Below are 22,949 nucleotides of genomic sequence, written 5' to 3'. Positions count from 1 at the left end.
ATTAGGCCCTTCGTTAGGCCCCTCCGATTAGGCCCCCTCAGATTAGGCTCCTCCGATTAGGCCCCTCCGATTAGGCCCCTAATATTAGGCTCCTCCGATTAGGCTCGTTTAGCTCGATTAGGCCCCTCGATTAGAGCCCCTCCGATTAGGCTCCTCCCGATTAGGCTCCTCCCGATTAGGCCCCTCTGATTAGGGCCCCTCCGATTGAACCCTGTGGCCTCTCTCAGACCACTCTCAGACATCTAGCTAAATTCTTGCTTGAGAAATGTCATTTGTTTTTCTTCTTTTTTAATTGAAAATCACAGTAAGGTATTTAATTGTTAACCAGAAATTATGTATATTATATAACAAAATTCAAAACGTCTTCATTGGGCTTTTATAATTTTAGTATTAAGAGTCGTTCAGACCAGGACATCTGTAACAATGTGTTGACTCTTAAGACTTTTGCAGCCATCAAGAATACAGCAGGACAACAACAAGAAGTTAATTCCAGATTTATTCCAAAACAGAATGCACCCAAAGCTATCACTTTAACCTGGGGACAGGGCCCAGGGTCTTAGTTGAAGGATGTGACAAGAAGAACAGAAGGAAGTACAGTGTCTTATAGATAACTATCAACTTTATGATTACTCAAGATTACTTATCAATACTTATAACTAATTATTGAACTAATTTACGTCATTTAGCAGACGCTCTTATCCAGAGCGACTTACATGAGCAATTAGGGTTAAGTGCCTTGCTCAAGGGCACATCAGCAGATTTTTCACCTAGTCGGCTCGGGGATTAGAACCAGCGACCTTTCGATTACTGGCACAACGCTCTTATCCACTAAGCTACCTGCCGCCCCACTTATCAATAATGACTTCTTAATAGTTAGTTGAAAGTTGACCTAGGTAGGTCTGAAGAGTCCTAGTAAGGAGTAGAAAAGCAGAAAGGAGCAGAGACAGTGAGTGAATGTCTGCTCTCCTCTACATATTGTTGTTGGTCCACTCTCTCATTCCATTGTAGGCGTCACTTTGTTGCTTGGCGTTGGCCCCTGTGGTATTTTTCAGATAGCCCTGGAACTGGCCTTGGTCTCGACCACTCACCAGGTACTGGCCCAACATCTGGTCAGCCCTTTGGAGAGACAAAATGGGGTAATTTACTGTTAAGTTCTGGTAAAGTTTTCTGAAACTATGTATAGCTCTAGTATAGGTATATTTTTGGGAAATGCTTAAACTTATTTTCAACAGCTTTAACTTCTGGTTGATCAAACCAACTTGTATTCGTTACATACTTCGTAAACCACAGGTGTAGACTAACAGTGAAATGCTTACGGGCCCTTCCCAACGACGCAGAGAGAAAGAAAATAGAGGAAGAATAGAAAAGTAAAACACGTAATAATAAATAGACAATGAGTAACGATAACTTGGCTATATACACGGGGTACCAGTACTGAGTCAATGATAACTTGGTTATATACACGGGGTACCACTACTGAGTCCATGTGCAGGGGTACGAGGTATTTGAGGTAGATATGTACATATTGGCAGGGATAAAGTGACTAGACAACAGGATAGATAATAGACAGTAGCAGCAGTATACTGTAGGTAGGGGTAAAGTGACTAGGCAACAGGATAGATAATAGACAGTAGCAGCAGTATACTGTAGGTAGGGGTAAAGTGACTAGGCAACAGGATAGATAATAGACAGTAGCAGCAGTATACTGTAGGTAGGGGTAAAGTGACTAGGCAACAGGATAGATAATAGACAGTAGCAGCAGTATACTGTAAGTAGGGGTAAAGTGACTAGACAACAGGATAGATAATAGACAGTAGCAGCAGTATACTGTAGGTAGGGGTAAAGTGACTAGACAACAGGATAGATAATAGACAGTAGCAGCAGTATACTGTAGGTAGGGGTAAAGTGACTAGACAACAGGATAGATAATAGACAGTAGCAGCAGTATACTGTAGGTAGGGGTAAAGTGACTAGACAACAGGATAGATAATAGACAGTAGCAGCAGTATACTGTAGGTAGGGGTAAAGTGACTAGACAACAGGATAGATAATAGACAGTAGCAGCAGTATACTGTAGGTAGGGGTAAAGTGACTAGACAACAGGATAGATAATAGACAGTAGCAGCAGTATACTGTAGGTAGGGGGTAAAGTGACTAGGCAACAGGATAGATAATAGACAGTAGCAGCAGTATACTGTAGGTAGGGGTAAAGTGACTAGGCAACAGGATAGATAATAGACAGTAGCAGCAGTATACTGTAGGTAGGGGTAAAGTGACTAGACAACAGGATAGATAATAGACAGTAGCAGCAGTATACTGTAGGTAGGGGTAAAGTGACTAGACAACAGGATAGATAATAGACAGTAGCAGCAGTATACTGTAGGTCGGGGTAAAGTGACTAGGCAACAGGATAGATAATAGACAGTAGCAGCAGTATACTGTAGGTAGGGGGTAAAGTGACTAGACAACAGGATAGATAATAGACAGTAGCAGCAGTATACTGTAGGTAGGGGGTAAAGTGACTAGACAACAGGATAGATAATAGACAGTAGCAGCAGTATACTGTAGGTAGGGGTAAAGTGACTAGGCAACAGGATAGATAATAGACAGTAGCAGCAGTATACTGTAGGTAGGGGTAAAGTGACTAGGCAACAGGATAGATAATAGACAGTAGCAGCAGTATACTGTAGGTAGGGGTAAAGTGACTAGACAACAGGATAGATAATAGACAGTAGCAGCAGTATACTGTAGGTAGGGGTAAAGTGACTAGACAACAGGATAGATAATAGACAGTAGCAGCAGTATACTGTAGGTAGGGGTAAAGGGACTAGGCAACAGGATAGATAATAGACAGTAGCAGCAGTATACTGTAGGTAGGGGTAAAGTGACTAGACAACAGGATAGATAATAGACAGTAGCAGCAGTATACTGTAGGTAGGGGTAAAGTGACTAGAGCAACAGGATAGATAATAGACAGTAGCAGCAGTATACTGTAGGTAGGGGTAAAGTGACTAGGCAACAGGATAGATAATAGACAGTAGCAGCAGTATACTGTAGGTAGGGGTAAAGTGACTAGACAACAGGATAGATAATAGACAGTAGCAGCAGTATACTGTAGGTAGGGGTAAAGTGACTAGACAACAGGATAGATAATAGACAGTAGCAGCAGTATACTGTAGGTAGGGGTAAAGTGACTAGGCAACAGGATAGATAATAGACAGTAGCAGCAGTATACTGTAGGTAGGGGTAAAGTGACTAGACAACAGGATAGATAATAGACAGTAGCAGCAGTATACTGTAGGTAGGGGTAAAGTGACTAGACAACAGGATAGATAATAGACAGTAGCAGCAGTATACTGTAGGTAGGGAGTAAAGTGACTAGACAACAGGATAGATAATAGACAGTAGCAGCAGTATACTGTAGGTAGGGGTAAAGTGACTAGGCAACAGGATAGATAATAGACAGTAGCAGCAGTATACTGTAGGTAGGGGTAAAGTGACTAGACAACAGGATAGATAATAGACAGTAGCAGCAGTATACTGTAGGTAGGGGGTAAAGTGACTAGGCAACAGGATAGATAATAGACAGTAGCAGCAGTATACTGTAGGTAGGGGTAAAGTGACTAGGCAACAGGATAGATAATAGACAGTAGCAGCAGTATACTGTAGGTAGGGGTAAAGTGACTAGACAACAGGATAGATAATAGACAGTAGCAGCAGTATACTGTAGGTAGGGGTAAAGTGACTAGACAACAGGATAGATAATAGACAGTAGCAGCAGTATACTGTAGGTAGGGGTAAAGTGACTAGGCAACAGGATAGATAATACAGACTGTGATATAGACAGTAGCAGCAGTATACTGTAGGTAGGGGTAAAGTGACTAGGCAACAGGATAGATAATAGACAGTAGCAGCAGTATACTGTAGGTAGGGGTAAAGTGACTAGACAACAGGATAGATAATAGACAGTAGCAGCAGTATACTGTAGGTAGGGGGTAAAGTGACTAGACAACAGGATAGATAATAGACAGTAGCAGCAGTATACTGTAGGTAGGGGGTAAAGTGACTAGGCAACAGGATAGATAATAGACAGTAGCAGCAGTATACTGTAGGTAGGGGTAAAGTGACTAGACAACAGGATAGATAATAGACAGTAGCAGCAGTATACTGTAGGTAGGGGTAAAGTGACTAGACAACAGGATAGATAATAGACAGTAGCAGCAGTATACTGTAGGTAGGGGTAAAGTGACTAGACAACAGGATAGATAATAGACAGTAGCAGCAGTATACTGTAGGTAGGGGTAAAGTGACTAGGCAACAGGATAGATAATAGACAGTAGCAGCAGTATACTGTAGGTGGGGTAAAGGGACTAGACAACAGGATAGATAATAGACAGTAGCAGCAGTATACTGTAGGTAGGGGTAAAGTGAATAGACAACAGGATAGATAATAGACAGTAGCAGCAGTATACTGTAGGTAGGGGTAAAGTGACTAGACAACAGGATAGATAATAGACAGTAGCAGCAGTATACTGTAGGTAGGGGTAAAGTGACTAGGCAACAGGATAGATAATAGACAGTAGCAGCAGTATACTGTAGGTAGGGGTAAAGTGACTAGACAACAGGATAGATAATAGACAGTAGCAGCAGTATACTGTAGGTAGGGGTAAAGTGACTAGACAACAGGATAGATAATAGACAGTAGCAGCAGTATACTGTAGGTAGGGGTAAAGTGACTAGACAACAGGATAGATAATAGACAGTAGCAGCAGTATACTGTAGGTAGGGGTAAAGTGACTAGACAACAGGATAGATAATAGACAGTAGCAGCAGTATACTGTAGGTAGGGGTAAAGTGACTAGACAACAGGATAGATAATAGACAGTAGCAGCAGTATACTGTAGGTAGGGGTAAAGTGACTAGACAACAGGATAGATAATAGACAGTAGCAGCAGTATACTGTAGGTAGGGGTAAAGTGACTAGGCAACAGGATAGATAATAGACAGTAGCAGCAGTGTATGTGATGAGTCAAAAAAGTTAGTGCAAAAGGGGTCAATGCAGATATTCCGGGTAGCTATTTGGTTAACTATTTAACTAACTATTTTGCAGACTTATGGCTTGGGGGTAGAAGCTGTTCAGGGTCCTGTTGGTTCCAGACTTGGTGCATCGGTACCGCTTGCCGTGCGGTAGCAGACAGAACAGTCTATGACTAGGGTGGCTGGAGTCTTTGACAATTTTTAGGGCCTTCCTCTGACATTGCTTGGTAAAGAGATCCTGGATGGCAGGAAGCTTGGCCCCAGGGATGTACTGGGCCATACACAATACCCTCTGTAGCGCCTTGTGGTCAGATGCTAAGCAGTTGCCATACCAAGCAGTGATCCAGCCAGTGAAGATGCTCTCAATGGTGCAGATGTAGAACTTTTTGAGGATGTGAGGACCCATACCAAATCTTTTCAGCCTCCTGAGGGGAATAGGCTTTGTCGTGCCCTCTTCACAACTGTCTTGGTGTGTTTGGACCATGATAGATCCTTAGTGATCTGGACACCGAGGAACTTGAAGCTCTCGACCTGCTCCACTACAGCCCCGTCGGTGTTAATGGGGGCGTGCTCGGCCCTCCTTTTCCTGTAGTCCATGATCAGCTCCTTTGTCTTGATCACGTTGAGGGAGAGGTTGTTGTCCTGGCACCACACTAACAGGTCTCTGACCTCCTCCTTATAGGTTGTCTCATCATCGTTGGTGATTAGGCCTACCACCGTCATGTTTTCAGAAAACTTAATGAAGGTGTTTTAGTCGTGGGTGAACAGTGAGTACAGGAAGGGACTAAGCACGCACCCTGAGGGCCCTCGTGTTGAGGGTCAGCATGGCGGATGTGTTGTTGTCTACTCTCACCAGCTTGGGGCAGCCCATCAGTGATTGGTGGATTTACTCACATAAATTGACCAAAGTTCCCAGACATTTCAGAAACTATGGTTGGTTCTGATTTGGCACACTATTCCTACGTAGTGAACCTACCTGGTAACGCCCTTATCCTCTAGCCTGCGGCCCCTGTACAGGTCCGATCCCGGGTACGTCTCTCACAGACCGGTTCCCCATCGGCTCAGAGACAAAGTTCCGGTGCTTCTGAGAGGTGGTGGAGTATCCTGGAGGAACAACACGATGATGAGTGTGTATTTATGACTGGGTCTTATCACTGGGTCAGTTGAGGTGAAACCTCAGATAACATTTCTCTGGGAGGGAACCAGGAACCAGGAACCAGGAACTACCCTAATCTCTTATGGACAGACTACGTAAATATTTCAATTCTGGGTTAACCGAGATTAGGAACTACCCTAATCCCAACAGAGTTATACTCCTTGAGGTGACAATACAGCACAAACAGATCTGGGGAAGAGGGATCACTACAAACCTGGGGACATGGAGGGAACTACAACACCTGGAGACATGGAGGGAGGAGGACTACAACACCTGGAGACATGGAGGGAGGGAGCACTACAACACCTGGAGACATGGAGGGAGGAGGACTACAAAACCTGTGGACATGGAGGGGGCACTACAACACCTGGGGACATGGAGGGAGGAGGACTACAAAACCTGGAGACATGGTGGAAGGAGCACTACAACACCTGGAGACATGGAGGGAGGGGCACTACAACACCTGGAGACATGGAGGAAGGAGGACTACAACACCTGGAGACATGGAGGGGGACTACAACACCTGGAGACATGGAGGGGGGCACTACAACACCTGGAGACATGGAGGAAGGAGCACTACAACACCTGGAGACATGGAGGAAGGAGCACTACAACACCTGGGGACATGGAGGAAGGGGCACTACAACACCTGGAGACATGGAGGGGGCACTACAACACCTGGAGACATGGAGGAAGGAGGACTACAACACCTGGAGACATGGAAGAAGGAGCACTACAACACCTGGAGACATGGAGGAAGGAGCACTACAACACCTGGAGACATGGAAGAAGGAGCACTACAACACCTGGAGACATGGAGGGAGGAGCACTACAACACCTGGGGACATGGAGGAATGGGCACTACAACACCTGGAGACATGGAGGGGGCACTACAACACCTGGAGACATGGAGGAGAGGGGCACTACAACACCTGGAGACATGGAGGAAGGAGCACTACAACACCTGGGGACATGGAAGAAGAAGCACTACAAAACCTGGGGACATGGAGGGGGCACTACAACACCTTGGGACATGGAGGAGGAGCACTACAACACCTGGGACACGGAGGAAGGAGCACTACAACACCTGGGGACATGGAGGAAGGAGCACTACAACACCTGGGGACATGGAGGGGGGGCACTACAACACCTGGAGACATGGAGGAAGGAGCACTACAACACCTGGGGACATGGAGGGAGGAGCACTACAACACCTGGGACATGGAGGGAGGCACTACAACACCTGGGGACACGGAGGGGGGCACTACAACACCTGGAGACATGGAGGGGGGCACTACAACACCTGGAGACATGGAGGGAGGGGCACTACAACACCTGGGGACATGGAGGAAGGAGCACTACAACACCTGGATACATGGAGGAGGGAGCACTACAACACCTGGATACATGGAGGAGGAGCACTACAACACCTGGAGACATGGAGGGGAGCACTACAACACCTGGAGACATGGAGGGAGGGCACTACAACACCTGGGGCATGGAGGAAGGGCACTACAACACCTGGAGACATGGAGGAAGGAGCACTACAACACCTGGATACATGGAGGAAGGAGCACTACAACACCTGGATACATGGAGGAAGGAGCACTACAACACCTGGAGACATGGAGGAAGGAGCACTACAACACCTGGGAACATGGAGGGAGGGGGCACTACAACACCTGGAGACATGGAGGGGGGGGCACTACAACACCTGGAGACATGGAGGAAGGAGCACTACAACACCTGGATACATGGAGGAAGGAGCACTACAACACCTGGAGACATGGAGGAAGGGCACTACAACACCTGGGGACATGGAGGAAGGAGCACTACAACACCTGGGACGGAGTGGAGGGAGGGGCACTACAACACCTGGAGACATGGAGGAAGGAGCACTACAACACCTGGAGACATGGAGGAAGGAGGACTACAACACCTGGAGACATGGAGGGAGGGGCACTACAACACCTGGGGACATGGAGGGGGGGGGCACTAGGGTTATCCAGATGTGTTCCCCGCTTGTGCTGTCACATGTGCTCAAGCACGACAAGTGGGTGACGTGATATATTTGTCGAACACGATTCTATTCAGAGAGTGTGACCCAGAGGATAGTTCGGGTGCTACCTCTGGTAAGCTGGTGCAGTCTGACCAACAGCCCAGAGAAAGGAAGAAGGATGTGGAACTTGTTGCTGAGGCAATACAGTTACCAGTCACTCGTGAGCAGCTGATCGCTACCCAGAAGGTTGACATTAGCCTGGCTAAATGTTTTTCTAGTGTTGTCTCAGAGGAGGAGCTAAAGAAGAAAAACCTGGCATACTTTATCGTCACACCGTGTGTCAAGCGCATATCACCCAGAGTCTCAGGGTGCGCTTGAACGTTGGCATCAGACACTGAAGTCTATGCTCCGTAAATATTGCTTGGAATCTGAGAAGGATTGGGATGAGGGAGCTCCTCTAGTTTTGTTTGCTGTCCGTGAGACAGTACAGGAATCCTTAGGGTTCAGCCCAGCTGAACTGGTGTTTGGACACACCATGAGAGGACCTATGAAAGTCCTTAAGGATCAGTTTTTATCACAAGAGTTGTGTGTGAAAGAAAATGTGTTGGACTACGTTAGTCACTTTCGTGAGCGCCTACATGGTGCCTGTGCTCTAGCAAAGGAAGCGCTGTCTTCCTCACAGAGACGGATGAAACGGCACTATGACAACCAGGCTGTTTCTCGTTCACTGCAGCCAGGTGACCAAGTTCTTGTATTGTTGCCGGTGCCAGGAGCGTCATTGTCAGCACGTTTCTCTGGTCCTTATGTCATTGAAAAGAAACTAAGTGAAACTGACTACGTGATACAGACTCCTGATAGAAAACGCCAATCTCGTGTGTGCCACGTTAACATGTTGAAGACATACCACACCAGACCCGTCACTCAGATAGACAGTCCAGAGAAACTGGCCGAGACGGCTGTCTCTATTGTTGCTGCGGCTGTAGTGGGAAGTCATGTTAATGATGTGGACGGAGATGGTTTGGATTGCCCAATTCAAGATTGCCCAATTCAGAGATGCTGCTGTCTCTCCCATCAAGCCTGATTCATTTAACGGACGGACAGTCAGATGATATTGTGAGACTATTACACAGCTTTCCATGTCTTTTTAATGATGTTCCTACATGCACAAATGTGTTAGAACATGACATTAATGTTGGAAACGCTGCACCTATCAAGCAACATGCTTATCAACGTCTCTAAAAGAAAGATAATGAGGGATGAGGTCGGTTATTTGCTGGAGAATAACCTGGCTATGCCAAGTTCAAGTCCTTGGAGTTCTCCGTGCATTCTGGTTCCTAAACCTGATGGGACATCCAGGTTATGTACGGACTATCGGAAGGTCAATGCTGTCACAGTGCCCGACTCGTTCCCGTTACCCAGACTAGATGACTGTATTGATACTGTTGGTGCTGCTACTTATGTAACCAAACTAGATCTTCTAAAAGTGTCACAGTTCCCTCAGCCAGAACCCAGAAGCAGACCAGGACAAGGAGAGTTGAACGAAAGTGAGGGTTTATTCGGATAACAACAAAAGGTGCAGAGTAATCCAGGGACAGAGCGGGCGGCGTGGATGAGTAGTTGGGGGTGCAGCACTAGGTCCAGTGATGGCTCGGCAGCCGCCGACCATCAGGCAGAGGTGGGGTGAAGGTTCCGGACGTGTGACTGCAGGTGGAACAAAAACGGAGGTAAGGACACAAAAACTCAACAAAGTACAAAACAACAAACTCACGCAAGATACTCTAAACTGATACACAGTACACCTACTGTTCATGGCTAACGATCCGGCAGGAACTGGATGTTGGGCCAGAGCCTAAGAAAGGTGCTGATTAGGCCCAGGTGTGCAGATTGCTAATGGGAAGCAGGTGCGGAAACCAGAGCGCTCCCCGGAGCGTTCCCGAACCCTCGGGAAACTGGAGATTACGACCAGGACCCGACTCAGACAGCCGGGATCGTTACAGTACCCCCCCTCCGACCGAACGCCACCGGGCGGACTCCCGGAGCGCCAGGATGGAGGCGGTAAAAGTCCCTGATGAGATCCGCATCTAGGACCTGTCGCCGCGGAATCCAACTCCTCTCTTCAGGACCATACCCCTCCCAGTCCACGAGATACTGGAAACCCCGGCCCCGCCGTCTGGAATCCATAATGCGACGCACCGTGTAGGCAGGACCACCTCCGATCATCCGAGGAGGAGGAGGAGGAGGCGGAGGAGGCAACAGAGGACTGAGGAAGACAGGCTTGAGGCAGGAGACATGAAAGGTGGGATGGACTCTGAGCGTCCTCGGTAGTTTGAGTCGCACTGCCACTGGATTGATCACCTTCTCCACCACAAACGGACCAATAAACTTCGGTAACAACTTCCTAGACTCAGTCCGTAACGGAAGATCCCGTGTGGCCAACCAAACCCTATCTCCGATGGTATAGGTGGGAGCGGGGGTCCGGCGACGGTCGCCTGGAGCTGATACCGGTCCGAACCTCTAAGGAGTGCCTTTCTGGCCCGATGCCAGGTCCGGTGGCAACGGCGAATATGGGCCTGAACAGAAGGCACAGAGAGCTCCTTCTCCTGAGAAGGGAACAGGGGAGGTTGGTAGCCATACAGGCACTGGAAGGGAGACATCCCAGTGGCAGATGTAGGGAGAGTATTGTGGGCATACTCAACCCAAGGCAACTGAGAGGCCCAGGAGGTGGGGTTGGAAGAGACCAGACAGCGTAGCGTGGATTCCATCTTCTGGTTGGCTCTCTCCGCCTGACCATTGGATTGGGGGTGAAAACCAGATGTGAGACTGACTGTAGCTCCAATGGCCAAACAGAAGGACTTCCAGACCGCAGAGGTAAACTGAGGGCCACGGTCGGAAAACGATATCACTGGGCAAACCGTGGACCCTGAAAACCTCCCTAACCAGGATCTCGGACGTCTCCGAGGCAGAGGGAAGCTTGGCAATAGGCACAAAGTGGGCGAACTTGCTGAATCTGTCCACGATAGTCAGAACGACCGTGTTCCCCTCAGAAGCGGGCAACCCCGTGACGAAGTCCAGGGCCAGATGCGACCATGGACGCCGGGGAATAGGAAGGGGGTGAAGTAGTCCAGCGCTGGGCCGATTGGTACTCTTATTCTGCGCACACACTGGACAGGCAGCAACAAAACCCCGAGTATCCTCGGCCATGGCAGGCCACCAAAAACGTCTGCGAAGAAACGCCATTGTCCGAGCCACGCCAGGGTGACAAGCCATCTTGCTGGCGTGGGACCATTTGAGGACAGCAGGACGAACCGACTCAGGCACAAACAACCGACCGGGTGGACCGTTACCGGGACCGGGCTGAGTCCGAAGGGCCGCCAGCACCTCCTCCTCAATCTTCCACATCACTGCTCCCACGACGCAGTTCCGGGGGAGAATAGTCTCGGTCTTGGACCCACTCTCCTCCGTCTTGGAGAACATCCGGGACAAGGCGTCCGCCTTGCCGTTCTTAGATCCAGGTCGGAACGTCAGGGCAAACTTGAATCGTCCGAAAAACAACGCCCACCTGGCCTGGCGGGAGTTGAGAACGTTTAGCCGATTGCACGTAAGCAAGATTCTTGTGGTCAGTCCAGACAATAAACGGTTGCTCCGCCCCCCTCCAACCAGTGGCGCCACTCCTCCAAGGCAAGTTTCACCGCGAGAAGCTCCCGGTTACCCACATCGTAATTCCTCTCTGCAGGCGAAAGCGGCGAGAGTAGTAGGCGCAGGGATGGAGTTTACTGTCCGTGGAGCATCGCTGCGACAGGATGGCGCCAACTCCCACATCAGACGCGTCCACTTCAACGACGAACTGACGGGCCGTGTCCGGTTGAGAGAGAATCGGTGCGTTGGTGAATCGCCTCTTCAAATCCAGAAACGCTCGATCCGCCTCCGGATTCCACTTGAAGGTCCTGATACTGGAAGTCAAGGCAGTTAATGGAGCGGCCACACGGCTGTAATCCCGGATGAATCTGCGGTAGAAATTCGCAAACCCCAAAAATCTCTGGAGTTGCAATCTCGTACCGGGCTGGGCCCATTCCAGAACCGCTCTAACCTTCTCCTGATCCATCCTAATCTCACCCCTGGAGATGATGTACCCGAGAAAGGATGTAGTGTGGGCGTGAAACTCGCACTTCTCGGCCTTCACGAACAGGCGATTCTCCAACAATCGCTGCAGAACCTGCCGGACATGCTGGACGTGGTCGGAAGGTTCCTTCGAGAAGATCAGAATGTCATCCAGGTAAACAAACACGAAGAGACCGATCATATCTCTCAGGACGTCGTTCACCATACTCTGGAATACCGCTGGAGCATTGGTCAGTCCAAACGGCATCACCTGATACTCGAAGTGACCCATCGGTGTATTGAAACCCGTCAACCACTCGTCCCCCTCTCTGATCCGGACCAGGTGATACGCATTGCGTAGGTCTAGCTTGGTGAACACCGTAGCACCCTGTAAGGAGTCGAAGGCAGAACTCATCAAGGGCAGGGGATACTTGTTCTTGACCGTGATGTCATTCAACCCCCGATAATCAATACACGGTCGAAGAGAGCCATCCTTCTTTCCCACAAAGAAGAATCCTGCCCCCAGGGGGTGATGACGAGGGACGAACGAGACCAGCAGCTAGGGACTCCTTGATGTAGGTCTCCAACGCCTCACGTTCAGGTCGGGAGATACTGTATAACCTTCCCTTGGGGTAGACAGCTCCAGGAACCAGGTTGATGGCACAATCATATGGTCGGTGGGGAGGGAGTGACAGAGCCTTCTGCTTACTGAAAACTTCCCCAAATCGTGATATGTCTCGGGAACCAGGGACAAATCTGGAGGTTTAGCCTCAATCACCTGACTGGGAACCGAATGGGGGCAGGCAGTCTTGAGACAGTTAGCATGACAATCCAGGCTCCAACTCGTTACCTTGCCCGTCACCCAATCGAACGTGGGATTGTGTTCCTTCAGCCAGGGGTAACCAAGGACCAGAGGAACATGGGAAGACGGCAGAATGAAAAATGAAATCATCTCAGAATGATTCCCTGACAACCGCATCTTAACCGGTTCAGTCCTCATCGTGATACGTGCCAGACTACTGCCGTTCAGAGTGGTCGCTTCAATGGCTTCCGGCAATTGCTCCTTGGAAAGCCCCAGCTGTTCCACCAACTCGGCATCAAGAAAGCTTCCATCGGCACCTGAATCGATAAAAGCGTTAAGCGCTAAGCTCTGATTCCTGTTCACAAGGGTAGCCGGAAGCGGGGGTCTGACAGAGGTACTGAGAGGTTGAAACTGGCTCGCTAAAAGTCCTCCCAACTTTAGCGAGCCGGGCAGTTTGACGACCGCCGGGAGCAAGTGGAGATGTAATGTCCCGAGCGACCACAGTAGAGGCAGCAGTTGGTCCTACGTCTATGTTGACGCTCCTCCTTGGTTAACCCGTGCCGCCCCACTTGCATGGGTTCAGAATCGGGAGTGAGGTCCTCTCCACTAATCCTTTGTGGTGGAGAATGATCGACGTGTTCTGGTCCACCACCCGACCCGACTGGGAACTGAGAAGCTGATCGATTGGACGGACCCCATTGCTTCTCCCTCCTTCGCTCTCGGACTCGATTATCCACCCGAATAGACAAGGCTACCAAGCTGTCCAGGTCACTAGGCTCCGGATAGGAGATCAACTCATCCTTGAGCTGCTCCGACAGACCCTGGTAAAAGGCCGCTTGCAAAGACTCCTCGTTCCACCCACTCTCCACAGCCAACGTCTTGAACTCGATCACGAAGTCGGCCACGCTGCGAGTTCCTTGGTGAAGAGAAAACAGGCGCCTAGCTGCGTCCCTCCCTCGGACGGAATGGTCGAAGAGCTTCCTCATCTCGGCCGTGAACCCCTGGTATGACGCCATGCAGGGATCCTGTCGTTCCCAAACGGCTGAAGCCCACTCCAGCGCTCGACCACGCAGCAACTCAATCACAAAGGCTATCCTAGCCTTGTCTGTGGCATAAGAGTAGGGCTGTAGATCGAACACTAATCCACACTGCATAAGGAAGGAACGGCATCCTCCCAGCTCCCCCTCATATTTATCCGGCGTCGGAACCTTGGGCTCACGGAGGGACACAACTTCAGAAGCGGCAGGCGAGATGGGTGAAACCGGTAGTGGATCCTCCACCGGACACTGGCGTTGGTTCTGGACCTCCATCAGGCCGGTAGAAAGGTTCCGAACTGACAACGCGATCTCCTGTAGTACCGTGCTATGATGGCCCAACATCTTCTCCTGCTGGGTAATGGCATGGCGAACTGAGTCCAGGTCCGCTGGGTTCATAATTGGCCGGATCGTTCTGTCACAGTTCCCTCAGCCAGAACCCAGAAGCAGACCAGGACAAGGAGAGTTGAACGAAAGTGAGGGTTTATTCGGATAACAACAAAAGGTGCAGAGTAATCCAGGGACAGAGCGGGCGGCGTGGATGAGTAGTTGGGGGTGCAGCACTAGGTCCAGTGATGGCTCGGCAGCCGCCGACCATCAGGCAGAGGTGGGGTGAAGGTTCCGGACGTGTGACTGCAGGTGGAACAAAAACGGAGGTAAGGACACAAAAACTCAACAAAGTACAAAACAACAAACTCACGCAAGATACTCTAAACTGATACACAGTACACCTACTGTTCATGGCTAACGATCCGGCAGGAACTGGATGTTGGGCCAGAGCCTAAGAAAGGTGCTGATTAGGCCCAGGTGTGCAGATTGCTAATGGGAAGCAGGTGCGGAAACCAGAGCGCTCCCCGGAGCGTTCCCGAACCCTCGGGAAACTGGAGATTACGACCAGGACCCGACTCAGACAGCCGGGATCGTTACAAAAAGGTTACTGGCAGGTGCCGTTAACCTCACGTGCCTCCGACATCTCTGCCTTTGTGACCCCAGATCACTTCCTACAATATGCTGTCATGGCATTTGGGATGCGGAACGCACCAGCCACTTTCCAATGCCTGGTTAACACAGTATTGGCTGGAGTTCCTAATTGTAGTGCTTACCTTGATGATCTGGTAATTTATTCGACTGAGTGGTCTGATCATATTACAACTCTAAGGGTAGTGTGTGAAAGTCTAGCAGCCGCTTCTCTAACCCTGAACTTAGCAAAGTGCGAGTTTGGGAAGGCCACTGTTACTTATCTCGGTAAACAGGTCGGCCATGGTCAGGTGCGCCCTGTAGATGCCAAGGTCTCAGCTATAAATGCATTTCCCGCACCTACCACCAGAAGAGAGCTACGCCGCTTTTTAGGGATGGTTGGCTACTACCGTAGTTTCTGTAAAAAATTCTCTGCAGTAGTTGCTCCATTAACGGATTTGCTCAGTCCGGCGAGAAAATGTGTATGGTCTGAAGATTGTCGTACTGCTTTCAACACTGCTAAAGCACTCTTATGTAGTACTCCTGTTCTTGCTGCGCCAGATTTTGAACGACCGTTTAAACTGGAGGTAGATGCAAGTGCCAGAGGTGCTGGTGCTGTTCTACTGCAGCAGGACCAGAGTGGAGTGGACCATCCTGTCTGTTATTTTTCACGGAAATTTAACAAATGTCAGACAAACTATTCCACCATTGAACAAGACGCTCTAGCTTTGTTGTTAGCTCTTCAGTACTTTGAAGTTTATGTTGGTTCCAGTGCATTACCAGTGATAGTGTATACTGACCATAACCCCTTAGTTTTTCTCCACCGGATGTACAACCAGAACCAACGCCTTATGCGTTGGGCACTTGTAGTGTGTTTTTGGTCGAGGTCGTGTTTACTCTTTTGCACTTTGGACTATTAAAGACTGTTGGACGAAACCTCTGTGTCCTGCGCCTGACTCCTCCACCACATCCACATCGGTTCCTCTGACAGAACAACACACCACTATGGAGTCAGCAGGAGCAGTGGTGGCACCCAAGTCGCTGGAAGAACGGATCAGCTATCAGGACACTATGATCCGGCAACTTGGGGCCGCCATGGACGAGGTGTCCAACACTCTGCGCCGGTTGGTGACTGGAGAGGTGCCCACGCCTTCTTACACCATCCCATCACCAACGGCCAGTCCTCCTCTCTCAGCACCGGAACCCAGTGGCATTCGGCTCTCGCTCCCGAGGGCATATAACGGTTCTGCAGCCGGGTGTCAGGGGTTCCTCCTGCAGGTGGAACTCTACCTGGCTACTATACACCCAGCGCCCTCGGGATACGAGAGCGTCTCCGCCCTCATCTCCTGTCTATCCGGCAAGGCATTGGAGTGGGCCAACGCCGAATGGAGGGGAATAGACGCCGCCACCATCACCTACGCGGAGTTCTCCCGCCGCTTCAGAGCAGTCTTCGATCATCCACCTGAGGGGAAAGCGGCGGGAGAGCGTCTGTTCCACCTCCGACAGGGGAAGAGGAGCGCACAGGAGTTCGCACTGGAGTTCCGGACGCTAGCGGCGGATGCGGGGTGGAATGAGAGGGCCCTCATTGACCACTACCGGTGTAGCCTACGAGAGGACGTTCATCGTGAGCTGGCCTGCAGGGACACCAACCTGTCGTTCGACCAGTTGGTGGACATTTCCATCCGTCTAGACACCCTGCTGGCTACCCGCGGACGTCCCGAGTGGGGGTCGTCCATTCCACCCTCCAGCACCTCCGAGCCGATTCCCATGGAGCTCGGGGTGCTGGCGCTAGAGAGGAGGAGAGAGAACCCGAGGGGGGCCAACCCCTGCACCAACTGTGGCCGTGGAGGACACACCGCGGCCAGGTGCTGGGGAGGGTCTCCTGGGAGAGGGGACAACAGGTCACGCACTGGGGAGTCATTTCAGGTGAGTAGGCGCCCCACTTACCCAGAGCTCTCTGTTGGTCACATGAGTATTCCTGTGAGCTTTCCACAGGTGGCACCTCATTCCCAGCATAAGGCGCTAGTAGATTCAGGCGCAGCTGGGAATTTTATTGATCGGGCATTTTGTTATAGATTAGGAATTCCCCTTTGGCCGGTAGAAGCCCCCTTTCCTGTCCACGCCTTAGACAGCCGGCCGTTGGGGTCGGGGCTGATCAGAGAAGTCACAGCACCACTTAAGATGACGACGCAGGGGGGTCATGAGGAGATCATTCAGTTTTATCTGATTGACTCTCCTGTGTACTCCGTGGTGCTGGGGCTTCCTTGGTTAAGCGACATGATCCTACCATTGCGTGGCAACAGAGGGCTCTTATGGAGTGGTCTGCCCAGTGTGTAGGGAGATGTCTAGGTGTTTCCTTAGGGGCGACCTCGGTAGAGAGTCCGAACCAAGTGCCCGCAATGCGCATTCCCCCTGAGTATGAGGACTTAGCACTTGTGTTCAGCAAAGCGAGGGCAACACGGCTACCACCTCATAGACAGGGGGACTGTGCGATAAATATCCAAACAGGAGCGGCTCTTCCACGGAGCCGTGTGTATCCCTTGTCTCAAGAGGAGACAGCGGCTATGGAGACTTACATAGCCGAGTCCTTGGCACAGGGATACATACGGTCCTCCACTTCCCCGGTTTCCTCGAGTTTCTTCTTTGTGAAGAAGAAGGACGGGGGTTTGCGCCCGTGTATTGATTACCGTAGTCTCAATCAGATCACGGTTAAGTATAGTTACCCTCTTCCACTGATTGCGACTATGACGGAGTCATTACGCGGAGCGCGGTCCTTCACAAAGTTGGATCTCAGGAGCGCGTACAATCTGGTGCGCATTAGGGAGGGGGATGAATGGAAAACGGCATTTAGCACCACCTCGGGTCATTACGAGTATCTCGTCATGCCATACGGGCTAATGAATGCTCCTTCAGTCTTCCAATCCTTTGTTGACGACATTTTCCGGGACATGCATGGGCAGGGTGTGGTAGTGTACATCGACGACATCCTAGTGTACTCTTCTACATGAGCCGAGCATGTAGCCCTGGTGCGCCGAGTGTTGAGAAGACTGTTGGAGCATGACCTGTATGTCAAGGCAGAGAAATGCCTGTTCTTCCAGGAGTCCGTCTCCTTTTTGGGTTATCGGTTGTCCGCGTCTGGTGTGGAGATAGAGGTAGACCGTGTGTCGGCTGTGCGTAATTGGCAAACTCCAACCACTGTAAAAGAGGTGCAGCAGTTCTTGGGTTTTGCTAATTACTACCGGAGGTTTATCCGGGGCTTTGGACAGGTTGCAGCTCCCATTACGTCCCTACTAAAGGGGGGTCCGGTTCGTTTGCAGTGGTCAGCTGAGGCGGACAGGGCATTTGTCAAACTGAAGAACCTGTTCACCTCGGCCCCGGTGCTGGCGCATCCGGATCCCTCTTTACCATTCCAAGTTGAGGTAGACGCGTCCGAGACCGGTATTGGGGCAGTCCTGTCACAACGGTCCGGCACGCCACCTAAGCTCCGCCCCTGTGCGTTCTACTCCAAGAAGCTCAGCTCGGCGGAGCGCAATTATGACGTTGGGGACAGGGAGCTGTTAGCTGTAGTCCAGGCCCTAAAGATGTGGAGGCATTGGCTTGAGGGGGCTCAACACCCTTTCCTCATTCTGACTGATCACCGTAACCTGGAGTACATCCGGGCAGCTAGGAGATTGAACCCTCGTCAGGCTAGGTGGAACATGTTCCTGACCCGGTTTGTTTTTAAGATCACATACATCCCAGGGTCCCAGAACGGTAAGGCAGACGCCCTGTCCCGCGGTATGACACAGAGGAGAGGTCCATTGAGCCTACTTCCATACTGCCGGAGTCTTGTCTGGTGGCTCCGGTGGTATGGGAGGTCGATGCGGAAATCGAGCGGGCACTGCGTACCCGACCCTACTCCCCCCGAGTGTCCTGTGGGGCGGACGTACGTTCCGCTCGAGGTTCGTGATCGTCTTATTTATTGGGCTCATACATCACCCTCCTCTGGACATCCAGGGATTGGCCGGACAGTGCACTGCCTTAGCGTGAAATACTGGTGGCCAACGTTAGCTAGGGATGTGAGGGTTTATGTCTCCTCCTGCTCGGTGTGCGCCCAGTGTAAGGCGCCTAGACATTTGCCCAGGGGTAAGTTACATCCCCTGCCCGTTCCACAACGACCATGGTCCCACCTCTCGGTGGATTTTGTGACCGACCTACCCCCTTCCCAGGGGAATACCACCATTTTGGTCGTTGTGGATCGGTTTTCCAAGGCCTGTCGTCTCCTCCCAATGCCGGGTCTCCCTACTGCCCTACAAACCGCCGAGGCCCTATTTACCCACGTGTTCCGGCACTATGGGGTCCCCGAGGATATTGTGTCTGACCGAGGTCCCCAGTTCACCTCCAGAGTCTGGGGGTCGTTCATGGAACGCTTGGGGGTCTCGGTGAGCCTTACCTCGGGGTACCACCCGGAGAGCAATGGGCAGGTTGAACGAGTCAACCAGGATGTGGGTAGGTTTCTGAGGTCCTATTGCCGGGACCGGCCGGAGGAGTGGTCTAGGTATATCCCCTGGGCAGAGATGGCCCAGAACTCTCTCCGCCACTCCTCCACCAACTTAACACCTTTCCAGTGTGTTTTAGGGTATCAGCCGGTCCTGGCACCGTGGCACGAGAGCCAGATCGAGGCCCCTGCGGTGGACGAGTGGATTCGGCGCTCGGAGGAGACGTGGGACGCTGCCCATGTCCATCTGCAGCGGGCCATCCGTCAACAAAAGGCGTGCGCCGATCGCCACCGCAGTGAGGGACCGGTGTACGCACCGGGAGATCAAGTCTGGCTCTCGACTCGAAACCTGCCCCTCCGCCAGCCCTGCCGGAAGCTGGGTCGGCGGTTTGTGGGGCCCTTCAAAGTCCTGAGAAGATTGAACGAGGTGTGTTACAGGTTACAACTGCCTATTGAGTACAAAAATATTAACCCCTCGTTCCATGTGTCTCTTCTCAGGCCGGTGGTAGCTGGCCCACTCCAAGAAGATGAGATAGGAGAGACCCCTCCGCCCCCCTTGGACATCGAGGGGGCCCCGGCGTACAGGGTCCGGACCATCTTGGACTCGAGGCGCCGGATGAGTGGTCTCCAGTATCTCGTGGAGTGGGAGGGGTACGGTCCGGAGGAACGGTGCTGGGTGCCTAGGAGGGACATCCTCGATCCATCCCTCCTGACTGAGTTCCACCGTGGGCATCCCACGCGCCCGGGTCCGCATCCTCCTGGCCGTCCCCGAGGCCGGGGTTCGGCGCACGGCTGGAGCCGCGCGTCAAGGGGGGGTACTGTCACGGTTTCGGCCGAGACTGCTCCTCCTCCTGGTTCGGGCAGGCTTCGGCGTTCGCCGTCCCGAGTACTAGCTGCCACCGTTGTATGTTTCATGGTGTGATTACTTTGGTCTGTCTTGTACACCTGTGTCTGTTTGTGTTCTGATTACGTGTCTTATAAGTTCCCTGTTTTGTATTGGTTAGTTTGTGTGTTGTTGTCTGCCTGTCTTTCGGAGCTACGTGTTTGCGCTCTGTTTGTTTTGTGTTTAGTGTTTACGCTTGGTTGCGTAATTCCCTCGCCTCTGTTTTTGGTCGAGGTCGTGTTTACTCTTTTGCACTTTGGACTATTAAAGACTGTTGGACGAAACCTCTGTGTCCTGCGCCTGACTCCTCCACCACATCCACATCGGTTCCTCTGACAGGCGTACATTACCCGTAGGAAGAAATCTGTCTAAAAACACTAGTTAGACCTGAGCGGACCACCCACTGTACTTTTGTATGATTAGCAGTAGCTTAGCGGTTCTTGAGGCAGGCAAGATCAGTTTAGGAGTGTTTTACACTATTGTTTCATTTCTTGGGTCCTGCTCAGCCCTTTCTCCCAAACCTTTACCGTGTGTTCAGCAATAAACCTTTTATGTTTGACGGTAGTTTATGGTTGTCGTGTAGTTTTTGTTCTCACTGTTCCATGTCACGATTCTAATTTGCATGATTCTAATTTGCATGAATTATGTTACGGGTCTCTTGTCCATCCACCCTAGGCGTTTAAAGCCACGGGGTTTGTAACAACGATTCTACCCCGAGCCTGGACATGCACAATATGAAGGAATCCATTGGCAACTCTCCCACGGTGGAGCCGTCTCTGGCTGACCACCTCAGCCCCCTCGCCCCCATTTTACTAACGTCATTGGCACCTCACTCCCTAGGAAGACAGAGCACTTTACTGCCACTTTACTGCCTTCGTTTTTCACCCTGCCTTCGTTTTACACCCTAGATCCAGATGCTTGGGAGGAGATCTGTATGATTACAGACCTGAACCTCCCTGCCTCCACTTTTTGCCTCCAAATGCCATTACGCGAGCAGCTCTGAGATGCGGCGCTCCAGTTTTCCCATTAGATGCTACTCTATACAACAAGGCAGGGGAACCCTAACTATATTCACCACCCCGTTCTACCGGAGAACAGGTTTCCAGGGCTCCTTGCGGGACGTTTGGAGGGGAGAAGGTTAGTCTTTGTTTAGGTCCTTTTGATGCTTTCTCGACCTGCCAAGGACCGCATCATTGATACAGTTTATCCAGTGATAAAGTTTAGCCAAGGCCAGGACAGTGAAACAGTGTATCTTGTGTTACTGTTTATCCATGGCCCCGATTGTGATACAGTTTATCCAAGGCCCTGACAGTTATAAAATGTATCCTCCAGTGATGCAGTTTATAGAAGACCAGGACAGTGATATAATTTATGCAGTGAAACAGTGTATCCATTGTTTATCCAAGGCCCCGATTGTGATACCGTTTATCCGGTGGTACAGTTTATCCAGTGATTCAGTTTATCCAAAGCCGGACAGTGATATAGTATTTACAGTGATAGTTTATCCAAGGCCCTACTGTTACAGTGCCTTCGGAAAGTATTCAGACCCCTTCCCCTTTTCCACATTTTGTCACGTTACAGCCTTATTGTAAAATTGCTTAAATTATTTGTTGCCCTCATCAATCTACACACAATACCCCATAATGACAAAGCGAAAACAGGTTTCTATAACTTTTTGCAAATGTATTATAAATAAACAACTTTCACAGAGAAGTGGTAAGTGTCTTGATATAATCTGGTAAAGGGCAGTAATATGTTAGGAATTATATGACTGAATAATGTCCGGGATATACAGTTGGCCAGACACATCATGAAAACCAAAACCCAAAAGTGAGAAAATAGAAATGTTCAACTGTGCAACCATTGAAAATACATGTGCATGATGATAAATAAGGCTTCAAAATTATAAGCATTTTGTAAGTGCATTTGTAAATGGTTAATAACTGGAGGTAAATAGTGGCTCACTATTTGGCAAGCTCTGACTAGTTATCGCACTATTTGGACCAACGCAATATAACTATTTATTAATGGTTCATAATGCATTTATAAGTGATTCATTAACCGTTAGTAATTATATACCCTATGCAAATGTTACCTCTTGTAAAGTGTTACCAAATAATTACATTTACGTTTACATTTTAGTCATTTAGCAGACGCTCTTATCGGGAACATATAATGATACTAAGGTCACAATACAGGGTTGTATAACTAAAGCTACATCCTGCAAAGATCATTAGTCTTACCTTTCTTGTTTCCAGACATGGTTCAGGTGGAGGATGGAGAATTCAGTTCAATATAACTTGACGAGGTGTCTCTCTGTCTTCTGTTTTCTGTCTGCTAGAGCAGTCTTCCTCTACTGTTGTCAAGACACCGTAGCAAACAGTAGCAAAATATCTTCCAAAAAATAAAGTTTCTATTGGACAATCAGGTAGGTCCCTCCCCGCTTCAATATTCTGTCTCCTAGTGAACATTAGCTCCACCTCTGAACAGAAACGAAAGTTAGAGA

At 50.2% G+C, this 22,949-nt stretch overlaps 1 protein-coding gene across 1 annotated transcript; it reads right to left on the bottom strand.

Moving 5' to 3' along the window:
• Positions 1 to 478: 478 nt before the first annotated feature.
• On the bottom strand, positions 479 to 22,836 carry LOC121557079 (barrier-to-autointegration factor). Its single transcript, XM_045210350.1, is given in 4 exon segments — positions 479 to 1,116; positions 6,014 to 6,045; positions 6,047 to 6,141; positions 22,687 to 22,836. Coding segments are annotated over 4 exon segments (294 nt in total). The 5' UTR covers positions 22,706 to 22,836; the 3' UTR covers positions 479 to 968.
• Positions 22,837 to 22,949: the final 113 nt, after the last annotated feature.

Source organism: Coregonus clupeaformis, chromosome 34, assembly GCF_020615455.1.
Source record: "Coregonus clupeaformis isolate EN_2021a chromosome 34, ASM2061545v1, whole genome shotgun sequence".
NCBI classification, from domain to species: Eukaryota; Metazoa; Chordata; class Actinopteri; order Salmoniformes; family Salmonidae; genus Coregonus; species Coregonus clupeaformis.
This window is presented reverse-complemented; position numbering and strand designations above follow the sequence as displayed.